Source organism: Paramormyrops kingsleyae, chromosome 21, assembly GCF_048594095.1.
Source record: "Paramormyrops kingsleyae isolate MSU_618 chromosome 21, PKINGS_0.4, whole genome shotgun sequence".
NCBI classification, from domain to species: domain Eukaryota; kingdom Metazoa; phylum Chordata; class Actinopteri; order Osteoglossiformes; family Mormyridae; genus Paramormyrops; species Paramormyrops kingsleyae.
In genome coordinates, this window is record NC_132817.1 from 19,964,441 (window position 1) to 19,978,996 (window position 14,556).

Genomic DNA, 14,556 nt, shown 5'->3' on the forward strand with positions numbered 1-14,556 from the left:
TTTGACCGATGTACTGTGCAAAAGTCTCAGGCAGCCAAAGACAATGATGTTCAAATGATCTTCATGTTGGTATAAAATAGTGATGTCTGTCAAAATGTGTCAGCTTAGCCATTTCAAAGCCTTTCCTAAAAGCACCCCAGTATTTACAGCAACGACGCAATATACCCATGACTCGACCAAAACCCCATCACGTTCGGCTAATCAATACCTCATTAAGTTAATTAACCGAGTTGATTAATTAAGTGAGCTGGTGGTGAAATTGAATAAATACGTGGAACGGCTGCGATGCCCCTGCGGAGAGGTTTGGGAGCTGAAGCGATGTTCATCTAGCCATCCAACTAGATATCAGTAACTTTTTGGAAAACAGCAGAAATTATTACTAGTTTTTATTGCGTTACTCCTAATTTGCACGTTCTAATGTTAAATTGTGCTTTTTGTTCTGGGCAAAAGTGCACTTACTACCCAGATAAACAGCTTTAAACATTTCTTTGGACTGCCGAAGGCTTTTGCACAGTACTGTATGTATACCCAAAATAACATGAAAATCATGGTATACAGTATTACTGTAATACTGCCTAAGCCTAGCCAGCACCCAAAATCCCATAAAAATTGGGGTAAACGATATTACGGTATTACCTCCTAAGCCTACTTACCACACAAAATAACATTAAAAATAGCAGTATACAGTAATACCGCCTAAGCAGCACCCAAAATACGATAAATATCATGGTATACGGTATTACGGTAATACTTCCTAAGCCTAGCCAGCACCCAAAATACCATAACAATCACAGTATGCGGTATTACGGTGACACAGCCTAAACCTAACCAACATGCAAAATACCATATAAATTGTGATATACAGTATTACGGTAATACCGCCTAAACCTAGTCAGCATCCCAGTTCTCCCTCATCCGCCTCCCATATATGCCCAATAATCAAATCCGTATGTTTATGGTGGGATGACTGTCCATCGCCCATGTGACTCCCTTCAGGCAATCGGCTTCTCCAGGTGCAGAGTTGCGTGCCGTTGATCCCTGAGCTGGCAAACTGATGCGTATTTTCCCAGGTATCTGCACAAGGCATCCAGTCCACGCCGTTGAACCTGGCAGTCAGCTGGCGCTGCGACGGCTCCAGTACAGATGTCCGGATAGACTACAAGTACAATGGAGATTCCATGACCACTCCTGTGGCCCTCAACAATGTTCAGTTTCTGGTCCCAGTTGAAGGAGGAGTGACCAAGCTTCAAGCTGCTCTTCCCCCAGCTGTCTGGTGAGACAACCGGTCTTAACCACAGCCATGTCCCAGATCTCGCCTAACACCACCATCTAGCTGTCTGGGGGACATACAGCATGAGCCTCGGAACTGCTGCTCTTATGGTGATAGTCAGATGGTGACTCAATAGTAAAACTATTTTAAAACTTTAGGAGCTTTGGCCTATTTGGATTATTGAAGCACACCAAACACAATTTTACATATTTTTTTTCCATATACTTTTGTTTTAATGGTCTACTTCGTTTAATCTCCTCTAGGAATGCTGAACAGCAGAGAATTCTATGGAAGATTCCAGATATATCCCAGAAATCTGAAAATGGAGGTAAATCATAATAAGGGTTTCGCTTTTATAGACCAATAACGTCTTGTTTCCCATTTGCTGAAGGCCCCAATTACTGTACAATTTCACTGGACCATTTTGAATTTTCAGCTGTTTTAGTATGCAGACACAAATAATGTCTGTTTTTTGGATAATGCAGTAGTTTAGTACCAGTTTTTTGGATAATAAATTAGTATAATGGAATAGTTTAGTACAGGGGAACCCGGTCGAGTTTTGTCTGGCTTTGGAGACCTGATGGAATATAACTCTTACAAGTCTGAAAATGAGCCATGTTCTAAACCGTTTATCATACGTGGCCACCAGACTCAAACCACAGGTTGATCCTGAAGTAGAAGAGCTGGTTATTTGCCAGGGTTCACGTACACAAAGTCGGTTAATCCTGGCACTTAACCTAAATCAACAAATAAAAGTGCAACCATATTATACCTTTTGTGTACCAGCACCTGCTCCGATGCTAAGTAGGGTCACATGATGCGCACCTGGCCGCTCTCTCGTCCCTTCCCAGGGGTGGGGTCACTGCTCTGCAGGTTCCAGCCACCTGAGGGATCAGGCAAGCCGTCTCCACTGGCGGTGCAGTTCACCAGTGAGGGGAGCACGCTCTCTGGCTGCGACATCCAGCTGGTTGGGCCTGGGTACCGCTTCTCCCTTGTCAAGAGGAGGTTTGCTGCTGGTGAGTGCATTTCAGATGGGGCATGAACTCATCTCCCTGCTTGCATATATTACAACACCTTCTTACAGGTACATGAATTCTGTCGCCAAAGCCTTGGAAGGCAATTAGGGATCAGGTTACATTTTACACATTTGGCAGATGCTTTTGTCCAAAGCAACGTACGAGGTTTGCGAATATCGCATTACGAACACACATGCTGTCAAGGACTCAGGTACGCATAAGTGCAGCTAGGCTGAGCTTCCAATGAATAACCAGGAACAAGTGTGAGCAGGATTGACGCAGGAGCTACACAGCACCTTCTAACATGGCAAGAACCTAATAAAGCCATTCAAGGAGCAGAAGCACAACATTCAGGGAACGTAAAGAGATGTAATCACCACTAAGTAATCTGTACCATTATACCAGTTATTGTTAGCTCAGAAGTGGGCATCAGCATCTGGGATTTGAATTCCACCTCCACTCCATGTCTGTGGAGTTCTATCTGCGTTGGGTGTATTTCCTCCTTCCTTAAGCTATTTTGTGTATAATTGGCTTGGAGTGTGTGTGTGTGTGTGTGTGTGTGTGTGTGTATCCTGTTCTTTTGCCTTGTGTTACCTGGGGTCCAGGCCCCCATGTGACCCTGGACAGGATGAGCGGTCAGAAAATGGATGGATGGACTGACAGAGAGTTTGGTCCTTGATGTGATTCATTTGCTTGTACAAATCAAGGTTTCTGTCGATGTGTAATATATATCAGGATGTCCAAAGTTGTCCAAGCTGAATGCAGTTTATATATTTTTCAGGAAAATACCTGGCTGAGAATTAATCACCACTAGCTGAAAGAGAGAAAAATGATTCCATTGGACAATATTTGAAATTAAGAAGGAAGAGACTTGTTTCAGAACGAAACATTGACTCCGATGGCAACCTTTTTTAAAATTTACAAAGATGAAAATGTGACCCATTTAACGGGTTCTGTTGTGTGACGAGCTAACAAAATCGTTGTTAGTTTTATGATGTAATTACTGTGCTATGATGTAATTACTGTGCTATGATGTAATTACTGTGGATTACACCTTTATTATTTTTATGTTGTTATTCTTTATTTGCTTAGCAGATGTCTTTTATCCAAGTATTCCCCATACAGCTGATATAGGACTGCAGACAGCATAGTGCTTAAAGACCCAGACCAGGAACCTGAAGGTTATTGGTTCTAATACCATGTTATGTTGGCTATCGAGAAATTTTCCAGTTAAATATTTAGCTGTATGAGTGCATATTTTTGGATATAAACGTCAGCTAAGTAATTAGAGGAAAACGTACAGCTGGATTTGCAGGCAGTTACTGATTGAGCAGAGGAACTGTGCTGGTCCTGGTGAGATCCAGGAAGGGAACGCGAATAATGATCCGCTTATTGCTTGCATCCTGGGGGAATCACTGGGGAAATTTTTCGACTTAATGTGGTCTCCCTGGGACGCAGACACCTGCCGATCAGGTAAATCACGTAACATGACGTAACGTGGAAGCTGATGTGAGTTTTTATTCTTTTCTTCCCAAAAAGTCTCTTTTTTTTGTGTGATTCCACTCTCCTTCCTGTTAGCAGGGACGAGTCACACTGCGTTGGCTGCAGGTAGCCAGAAAGACAAAATAGCACGTGCTGCTGTTTCCGACATTTCTTCCAAATGACGTACAATAAATGTGATTTTCTGGACCCGATTCCTTGGTAGTTGTATATAAACACTCAGTGGCCACTTAATTCCATATGCCAATAATGTAGATAAAACTGAATATGTACGGTATTAAGGGTTAAGGGGCTCAGTTACTCTGCAACTAAGCAAGCTCGCGGCTAAACGCTGTAAATCTAAATTTGACATGCGGTGTGATTGTCCGTGCCAGACATGGTGAGTCCAGCAGCAGGGAAACGGCCCCCCCTCCGGTAACTGTCATGCGCTGAAGTGTCTAGAGTTTACAGAGAATGTTGCAATGAATGAAAACATTGAGTTAGGGGTCGTTCTGTTGCTGAATGCGCCATGTAAATGAGGGGGGGGGGGGGGTCAGAGGAGAATGGCCAGTCAGATTTGTTAAAACTACCAGGGGGCCGCAGGGGCAAAAAAAACAACTTGGTACTGGTGTGTAGAAAGACATCATACATCAGCTTGTCAACCATGGAAGTGGTTCTGTATACAAACGTCCTGCCTGGTACTGCACAGGTACCTAATAAAGTGGTCACTGAGTGTTATATATAAATAGTTCCTTTGTATGAGCATAACTGATTTAGTAGGTGATAATAATCACATGGTGCATTTACTGGTGCAGTTTTCTTGGAATGACAGGTATACCAGTAAATGCAGATGTTCACACTGGGCTGCGCTAAAGTCAGTTTTGTGGTAGGGAAAACATCCAGTAGATTACTGGCAATGTACACATGAGGCCAAAAGTCATAGCGTTAGGTCTAACTTTAAAAAAAAAAACAAAAAACCTTTACGTGTTTGTGAAGGAACAAATGAATCAAACTAGCAGTGAGTGTAATCTACGTGTAGGGCCTCGTGCTTGGTTACTTTTGTCAGCCATCCTGTTCCTCAGTGAAGGCGGAGCTCCAGTTTTCTGTGCGTGTTTTTTTTTTCCCCCCTTCTTTTCTGTGGCTAATACTTGCAGATGTTCCACTGGCACTTGAAGGTCACTGTGCTCCCTTTAAGAGGCGTGCAGTGACACAGTGACACTGCGGCATGCAGATACAAGGCCTGCAGTCACAAATTGTGTAGTGACAAAACACCCACTCATTTTTAAAATTATTATTTGACTCATAAAGTGAATAATAGTGTCAGTATTTCATCTTTTTTAGGTATTCAAAGTGTTTCCCTTAAAAATGTAAAAAGTGTAATTTAAAATGGCTGTTATATATTCTAAAGGGTGTATAGTGGTTCTGGGTGTATAGTGGTTCTGCGTTCTGTCACATAGTGTTTCTGTTGTCATTTAGACAGCAGTGTTATACATTACCACACCTACATTGCAGTACTATATTTTTATTTCTTAATTGAACTTTTTATGTTGTAAAAAAAACTCAAGTGACTCTATTATTAGAACTGGAATGGTACAGTGTATCATTATTTAGAATGCCTAGGGTTATAAATATTTAAATTCTTTTTGTTATATGTCTAGGTTGGTAAACTGTATAGTGTAATGCTAAGATATAATTTTTTTAATTTATTTCAAATATATTTTTTTTATTTGAGTATAACAAAAGTTGGGGGGAAGAGGGAAAACAAAACAAAATATTTTCAGGAGTACGTCACGCTTAATGGCAGCAATGATCCTGGTGAATAACCAGAGTAATCAGCTTCATTAATAAAGCAACATTATTTTCATTTCAGTGGGTTTTTCCTCATGCTCTATGACTGACTAAAAGTCCCATTTTTCACCGTTAACAAAAAAAAAGAAGACATGAATTAATGGGTTTTATGTTAAATGTATAAATGGTCTCTATGAGATGGACAAAAAGGGAATTGCACTGAGGATTGTAGGTGAATTAAAATACGCTTATTCGACATTTATTTCCAGCTTGTCATCTGGATGGTGGAACATTTGTTATTTATGTCAGTAAAATAGTTTATTGACTGATGTCAGTGTGTAGATTTCACTGCCCAGATACTTCTTAGGAGAATCCGGGAGAAACTAACGGCATAATTTCAACCAAGAACTGGATGTCGAGTGCCATCGTGCGCTTATTCATATTTGTAATGTTGAAAAAAGAAAATACATGTTTTGTTTCTACATGTCCATGCATATATACATATAATCACACAGTGGTGTGAAGCATAAGTTAAAAGAGGGGGATGTAATTGGTGCTATCAAATTTAAGTCTTGGTTGTGGGAGGGGTGAAGGACCATGTCCTCCACGCTTGTGCCCCCCGTGTATGTTTGTGTCTACATATGCAATTTCATTTAAACATGACAAATGGGAAGTTTTTGCATATCCCCAAATATGCAAACGAAACTAGGCCTTTAACATTGGTCAAGTCATACAATTACACTGCAGAAATGGTTTACAAAAAAAAAAAATCGCATATAATACATGTTGTATTATATGCGGGTGCAATTTGTGAATAATTGTAATTGCAATTAACATATCTTCTAATATTACTGGGAAGTGTAGGAAGCAATCAAGGAAATTTTCCCAGGCCAGTGTAATTATAAATGTTGTCATATTGTGATTGTAGCCGCTGTTAGCTTCCTTTGTGTCTTTGGGGAACAGCAATGATTAAACAATATATAAATAAACTGTATTCGCTTGTACTAACTGAATCAAAATTGTTTTTAACGTTAGCACAGGTGCTTGCTTCACGTTAATTTAAAGCTTTTTTATTATTTTATTTCCAGTACTCTTAATTGTCAGGTCATTTACAAATACTTCTGTCTATAGACTTGGAACTGGTATTTTGGCCATCATCTACCATAAATCGATCAAGGAAAATCTCATGTTGCACCAGGAAAAATGTGTTTATTGTGCACTGTCTTGTCATAAATGCAGTTCCTCTGTTTGCTGTCAGATGTTGCTTTTGTTTTTTTGTTTTTTTTTGTGTTGCAGGCTGATGTTTGCATAAGTAGCTTAAAACTGCATGCACTATTTCAATACATTTTGCTGGATAATAAAGGGTCGTGTTACTGAGTTAGTTAGCTAGTTAGTTAATTAGTTTCATTTGCTCCGGTTACCTGAGAAAACAATTGTATCGGTTTATTTAAAATATTTGCTATTCGTCATTTTCTCTGTTTCACTGACTTATGGATAAACTTTCCACTTTATATTTCATACATTGATCTGTAAGCATGAGCCTATTAATTACACTAAGTTTTTTTTTTTTTTTTTTGTACGGTTGTTTAATAATGATTCACTTTCATTATGAAACATTGAAAATAACCCCCCCCCCCACACTTTCATGACTAAACACTGTATTATTGTAACTGTACCAAATGAACAACTGAATATGTTGCTATTTGTGTTTTACATACTGTGATTTGCACTCCATTTATATCTTGGTCATGAAAAATGAATTTAGAGCACATTCTTTCCTTTTATTTATGGTACCAATGCTTTAAATCCTTGTATTTGTTGACATCTACAATAAATTTTACATATCTGTAAAGTTATCTAAAATAAAATAACTGAGGGTTACTGATTTTGTTTAGTTTGAAAGAGTTACCAGTAAATTTCTCTTATAGAAAATTACATAAATCTCCCCCACTCTCTGTTTTTGTGAATTTATTTCTATTTATGAATGTGTGGAGAATTTCAACAAACTTACCCCTTGAATTGTGTTTGCCTTATAGATTATGGCAAACTACATCTCTTCTATACAAATGTATTTTTTCTTTTTAAAATGTTATTCATTTTAATTTTCTCTACATCTTATCCATTGCACAGGATACAGAATATGCAATTGTTTCATGTAAATGTACTAATGTAATAATTTTCCTTTCTAAAAGTTTAAAAGTATATATAAACAGAATGATATAATGTAATACCCGTTTAAGATGTCCATCATTGTAAGTTTTCTTGGAAATAAAGAGAAAAATAAGGAACATATGCTCAGATTTTTCAGACTGTCCTTTACTTAAATTATTAAAGCATTAATTTCACACACAATGGTTTTATGACGTGTGTAAACATTACTGCCCAGTCCATAAACTCCACTTCGTGTTTCTAATACTCTGAAATTCTAGTACCCCTAAGCAAAAAGAATTCTGTGCTCTGGTTTGCTCCCGCAATATATAGACATGCTATTTGGTGAATTGTTCTATCTAAACTGGCCACAATTTGTCTGGTACATGAACTGCAATATTGTACAAGGTGCCCTCTGCCTCATGCGCTGTGCTTCCTCGGATAGGCTCACCGTGACCCTGCACTGGATAAATGATTGTAGAAAATGGATGAATGGGTATACTTAACATCGCATACAGTGGAAGCTGCAATAAATGACGCAATGCAGGATAAACGAAGACGCAGTTTTAAGCTGTTTACAGCTAAACTATTGCTTGTATTTCATATATTTATATTTCATATTTTTACATTGATCGACATACTTTTACGCTTGAACTACCAATTATGTAATGAATCGGCCATAATGGGATCGATTTGATGCAGTTTTGAATGGGGCAGCACGCAGAAGAAGCACCGCCCTGCAAGCGTCACGTTGTCAAGACAACACAACACAAGCGCCGCAAAATACCCATACTGATTTCCGGGTACTTCTTTGAGCTGGTAAGTCTGCAGCATTTCTAAATTATAACTTACTTGCTGTGCATTTAGGACGCGAAGATACTAAGAAAATACTTTTTAAAAAGCAGAATTCTTATTTCTCCTTTCACGTGTCCTAATCCTAACACATTTAATGCCATTGACGAGTTTTTAATTGCTGAATGTTGGTATGTATTGGTATGGTATTTGGTATTGGAATATATGGGAATGAATATTACAATTTAAATTGCTTTAAAACCCGTAACTATATAATTCTAGGCTTGTTAAAATTAGCCTGATAACTAATAGGCTATGCTAAGTTATCCAGCACTGAGGAATGTTTCTGAATTAAAAATCCATTCCCTGAATATATTTTTATTTATTTGCTTTGTGAAGACCAGTTGACCCGCTACTAGTGTAGATTTTTTTAAAATGCGCCACTATTATTATATTTAAAGTAACAATATACTTATGAAAGAAGCAAATCGTGCAACAAAATATTTTACTTAAGTATTACTTACACATCGGTCACAACTCCATAGGATTATGTTTTCAGCTACAGATGTAAAAAAGTAACCCTTAATAAATTTTAAGCATTAATATATAACTTTTCTAAAGCACGACTGCAATATGGCTTGACTATGTGACTGTGTTACCAAGTAATTACAGTAAGTATTTAGCCTACTGTTTCAGCATCTTTGTGGTTTGTGTCTTGTGTGTATCATACAGGGAGAACTGAGGAAAGATGTCTGATATGGCGAAAGAGAAAGCCGCTCGACTTCTGAAAAAGAGGGGTAGTTTATCTTCACTAGGCAGTCATGAAGTTAGAGCCAAGGAAACAGCTGGAAAGACCAAAGAGTGAGTATAGCCTAAAGTAAATGTGATTTGTGGACTATATAAAATCCACAAATCACCAGGGTTGCCAACTACATGTATTGAGCTGGCTGCCGTGAGATTTTCAATTCGAGACAATAAGACTGCACAGGTATGCACACGCATTTACATGTATGTGACAGTTTCATAGACTTGTGAATAGTCTGTAGGGTTTGCAAACGGCCCCAGCGCTTTTTATTTTGCGAATTTTAGCTTTATAATGGAATAAAAAAAAAAGATTTGCCGAAATAATACAGATTTCTTGCGTGAGCGTGAGTCTGAAAGCCTGAGTGTCACGCCGGAGGCTGAGAGTTGGCAGCCCTGAATCACGCTTGCAAAGACCGTTGCTGTATTACTTTTGTTTGTTTTGTTTTGTTTTGTTTTGTTTTGTTCTGTTTGACTTGGATGGAATGTTAGAGTTAAAATGTTTGTTCTCCTGTTACTTGTTCGCTTGTTCCATTATACGGGCTCCTCTGATCTGTCTCGCTTTGCGCCCCAGTTCTATCAGTACCGTGTCCTACATCGACGAGCCTGGTCAACACGATGACAACCAGAGACACGCGGTGCAGATGGAAAACACATACCAGCTCGGTAAAGGTCTCCACGGGCCACAATGCCGAGCAGTACTCCGGAAACCGGTGATGGTGACTGCATGGTCATTCCCAACGAGACTTTCTGCATGCATCTCCCAGGTCCCGTAAAACGGTTCCCAGCAATGGCGGTGAATAACATTTTGAAGGACGTCCTTACAAGTTACCTACAAGAAGAAAAATACGAGGCGGAACTGTGCAGACAGATGACGAAGACAATATCTGAGGTAAGCCATTACTCTAGAGACTGGGAAATTAAAAAGCAGACCATGTATCATATGGGCCTAGCCGATTAAAAGACAGGCATAATTGATTATTGCAAGGCGGTACGTGTTAATGTGAGGGTAAAGTGATACACTGTAAGATATTTGTCATATAAACGTGACTACTAAAAATCTGCATATGAACTAACAATCTAGCTAGGACTGCTCGATTATGGCAAAAATCATAATCACAGTTATTTTGGTCAATATTGAGATCACGACTAGGCCTATTTAACATGATTACTCGTTGACTTTGGAAATATCATGCATTTATTGAACTTTTTTTAACAAAGAAACGTCATTGTAATAGTGGATTCGCTTGAACTCTAAATATAATTCAAATGGGGAAACAAATGAGAATCCCAGTTTATTTGGAGAGTCAGAACTGGAGAATCATTGGGAAATAAAATAAAGAAAAATAATCGTTTTATCTCGATTAATTGGTTTTGATAATCGTTCGAAACTAAAGACGTAACTGAAATTCAAATTCGATTAATTTCCCAGCCCCAACTCTAGCTAACTTTTAGAGGTCCGGGCTACATTATTTACAGTGTATTGTAATATTCATCCGTGTTTAGAATGAATAAAATAACATCCTTTTAAAAACATTTAAGGTTATAAAGGCGAGAGTGAAAGATCTAATGATTCCCCGCTACAAGATCATCGTGCTGATCAGCATTGGTCAGCTGAGCGAGCAGAACATGCGCTTCGGAAGCAGGTGCCTTTGGGACGCCGGCAGTGACACTTTCTCCTCATACACCTTCAAGAACAGTTCGCTCTTTGCCGTCGCTAACGTTTACGCTGTTTACTACGAGTGAATCTCAAAAATTGTACTTATGTGGATGAAAATGCCTAACTCCACTCAGGCAGAGCTCAGACTTCTGAAATCAATTACTCTTAGCACTTTACTTGACAGGGCACCAATATAGTATCGTTACTCTTCATTTAACGACCGAGTTGCGTTCCTACCACTAGGTCGTTAAGCGAATTGGTCGGTAAGCGAGGACCCGCCCCTTACTGACATTTTAAGCATACCGTAGGCTACTGGCAGTGGGTTTGTGTCAACCACCTTTAGATACGTTTTTAATGTATAATATTTTTAGGATGTTTATAAACAGGGATGCACATCTATTAGGTATGTAGGTATTCACCTTTAAAGCGATACATGCCGCAATCGGTTGTTGTAAATGCACAAATTCGTACTGATTTTATGTTCATTTGCGCTGATATGAAAAGAAATAATGCAATTTAACCTTTATATGCTATTCGTACTTTATTTACGGTACAAAGGTTAAACTGCACGGTAATTTCTTGTTGTAGCAGCGCGCATTTGCGCTGTTGCAACTATATATTGCTGCACATATAATTTTTAAAGGTGAATGCGTACTTGCGTACTACTTCAGTAGTAACTGGGTTATTACACATTTTATGAGAGGAAATATCTCTAGCGATTTTTTTTCTTAGCCAGAGTATTCACATTAACTTTTCTATTTGATACAAAAAAATGAATTGCCTTCTTAGTTAAAATGGTGCAAAGATTGTTTAACAGATAGGCCGATTTAATATAATTAAATGGAAGAAAATCGATGCATAACCATAATAATATTTGCAAGCAGGCAAGACTAATAAAGGTAAGTTGCTACTCTTGTTGTGTTTAGGGTTTTTTCATTGCAACAATCTGTACTGTATATTTGTATGTAATGGTTTCTTGCACATACCACTAACTAATCACTTAATGCCTCTAGTCTTGTGTCGTTTCTGTATCTAATATTTTAGGATGTATAACACTTTTTTTGTTTCTGTTTGGCAGCTGTGATTATAATGGTGGTGTTTTTAGTCACCTAGTTACCTTTAAGTCAGATTTTTATAGTATAAAGTATTATTTTAAACCTATTTTCCATGTAATAAGACCAATATATGCCAAATAATTATGAAAGATAACTGTGATCCTGATATGGTACTATGCTTTAATACACAAAAGAAAAATGTTGATGTAATGGTGTGTGTGCGTGCGTGCGTGCTTGCATGTATGTGTGTTTATTCAAGCAGACAAATCTATTTTCAGGCTTTGTTACTATTGACTAATTATTGATTGTACCATAATAATATGACCGCTAGTACACTGAAATGTATAGTATAGTGAGCAAATACTGTGTATCTATTAAAAGAAACATCTCTGATACATTTCCAGCATTTGTGGCAATGTTTATTTGACATGTATAGCAAAAATACATGTATGGCGTACATTGTTTATTATAAATCTTAAAAGATTTTAGCCTTCTCTTGACACGAGGCACACGCGCTGCACCACAGAACTATCAGCCACGTTCAATTAAAAATACTACAAGAGTAAAAAACATTTTGTTAAAGGATGAACATTTGTTTAAAATGCCTGTGATCATCCATATAACGGATTTATCATTAAAATAATTTCAAAAAACTTTTTTTGCTTGGTTTTCTTGTTGCCTGTATGGATAATTTGAGAACAGATACTCTAGATTAAATTGGCATGTCTTACAAATCAGAAATTAATTTGACCATTTGTGTTCTTTTATTAATTATTAACAGGAATTTGTTATGAAGGATGCTGCTGTAGCTACTAGGATTTTCCTGGATTGCTGGCATAGCTGGTTACTCAGGACAGTCACTTAAAGTGCCCCTTAGCACAGGAAGGTCAGGTCACTCTTCCGACATCCCACCTGACAGCACACTGTGGTCAGCACTTGGTTCAGGTCTCTCCGGCTCTTACTCATCCCCTGACTGTAGGTGAGGTTCTCCAGGCTGCTCTGGTCCTCAGCATCACCGACTGCATAAGAAAGTGGACATAATGAGATTATTGTACTTACAAATGTAACTGCACAAATGATCCCACAGAATGTGCACTCCCTTGTATACCTACTTGTATACCTACTACAGTGATGCAAAACTTGTTTGTGAGTTATTTTAAAAAATGTATTGTTATTGCCTTATGTGGATTATCATTTATTGGCCGTTTTTTCTACATGTTGAAGCAATTCTAGTTTACAAATGTATCTGTTATCAAAGCAACTCATTAATATACTCTGCGGTATTCAGTGACACTGTGCCGTGGATATGGTGCACTCATATAACGTTTAACAAGAAATAAAATGTAGCTATGTTTCTGGCCTGCTAGTGTCGTAAAACTCTCAATCAACTTTGCTAGGTAGCGCCTATAAATTCGGGGCCCATTACATATATATTGCTGTAACATTTGGAAATAATGTGCGATTATTGAAAAGCTATGACTGGACAAATAAAAAAGAATCTGACCGTGTGACTCAGGCTGATCGAGGATTCGTCTCCACCTGGAGCCCCCACAGGTGTAGACTACAGCGCGGATGAACTCCCTGCCACACAGCTTGACAGCGGTCGCCTCGCCGCACGTGGTCTTCAGAGCGCAAGCCGCCCACAGCAGCAGCAGGGGGAGTAGCAGTCCTTTCATGGTGACTTCAAAGTTCCTCTTCGCCGTCGATGCATTCAAATGAATCGCCCCTTCCTTAGGAACACTGGCAGATGCTCTGTCTAACAACGGCCCACCTGCTCCATATATATCCACCGACCTTTTATTTCTGACCTTAAGGATACACCCCCACATCCATCCCACAGTTCATCCACCTTCTGCTCATACAGCCAAATAGCTTTATTTTTTTCCGCCAAATGTCTTTAACGATGCCATTTGTGGTTCAGCAAAGCACCTGTCGGTTTGGTAATCAGCACTTTACAGCCATAGCGTCCAACGTGGAATTAAATTACATCCTTTTTGGATGGAGTGTTGTATCGGGATGACTATCTAAATTACTTGATTGTTTTGACCTTAACTTAATGTACGTAAGTCTCACAGTGAATGATGATGATGATGATGATGATGATGATTTTTTCTGGAAACTGCACATGCCACTTTTCCAAGGTAGTCACCTTTTATTTTCATGTGTCATATTTCTGTCATTATTAGGCCCCTTTGTATTTTAATATGAATAATAGGAGAAAACGTCAATGAAAACAGTTATCAATAAGCACATACTAGCACATAATAGGATACTATTTGTTAGTCAATAGTGATTATATGAGTTATATACACTAGATGTTAGTTAGCAGCTTTATATAATTAGTTTTTACCATTTTGCTTTAAAACGTTTTACTGTTATTGTCTTCTCTTTTAGCTGGTATCTTCACTCCTTTTATTTGAAAAAATAAAAGAAAGGACGTGTATATAAATTTATCATAGGTTTTTTTATGAGCTGACGTTTTCTAATGCATGTAGTTCTTGTTTGCTGTCTTTTGTGTTTATTGCTCCACTCTGGCAAAGCGCTCGG

At 38.3% G+C, this 14,556-nt stretch overlaps 3 protein-coding genes across 3 annotated transcripts in view; 2 read left to right on the forward strand and 1 right to left on the reverse strand.

The window, feature by feature from the left end:
* The window catches only part of LOC111841066 (SH3-containing GRB2-like protein 3-interacting protein 1), a 48,743-nt gene extending 40,898 nt beyond the window's left edge, over nucleotides 1–7,845 (forward strand). Inside the window, exons 21-24 of the mRNA XM_023806565.2 lie at nucleotides 1,071–1,273; nucleotides 1,534–1,598; nucleotides 2,122–2,286; nucleotides 3,068–7,845. Of these exons, the coding sequence (XP_023662333.1) occupies nucleotides 1,071–1,273; nucleotides 1,534–1,598; nucleotides 2,122–2,286; nucleotides 3,068–3,090 (456 nt within the window). The 3' untranslated portion in view covers nucleotides 3,091–7,845. The remainder of the gene's footprint in view (nucleotides 1–1,070; nucleotides 1,274–1,533; nucleotides 1,599–2,121; nucleotides 2,287–3,067) is intronic.
* Nucleotides 7,846–8,479: 634 nt separating this feature from the next.
* On the forward strand, nucleotides 8,480–12,479 carry dynlt5 (dynein light chain Tctex-type family member 5). Its single transcript, XM_023806571.2, has 5 exons — nucleotides 8,480–8,520; nucleotides 9,226–9,354; nucleotides 9,869–9,960; nucleotides 10,062–10,186; nucleotides 10,837–12,479. The coding sequence occupies exons 2-5, from the start codon at nucleotides 9,242–9,244 to the stop codon at nucleotides 11,038–11,040; spliced, it is 534 nt and encodes a 177-aa protein (XP_023662339.1). The 5' UTR covers nucleotides 8,480–8,520; nucleotides 9,226–9,241; the 3' UTR covers nucleotides 11,041–12,479.
* Nucleotides 12,480–12,882: 403 nt separating this feature from the next.
* insl5a (insulin-like 5a) lies at nucleotides 12,883–13,838 on the reverse strand. Its single transcript, XM_023806572.2, has 2 exons — nucleotides 13,514–13,838; nucleotides 12,883–13,028 (listed from the first exon to the last, which is right to left on the reverse strand). Exons 1-2 carry the CDS (start codon nucleotides 13,836–13,838, stop codon nucleotides 12,883–12,885), a joined length of 471 nt encoding a protein of 156 aa, XP_023662340.1.
* Between the last annotated feature and the right edge of the window lie 718 nt (nucleotides 13,839–14,556).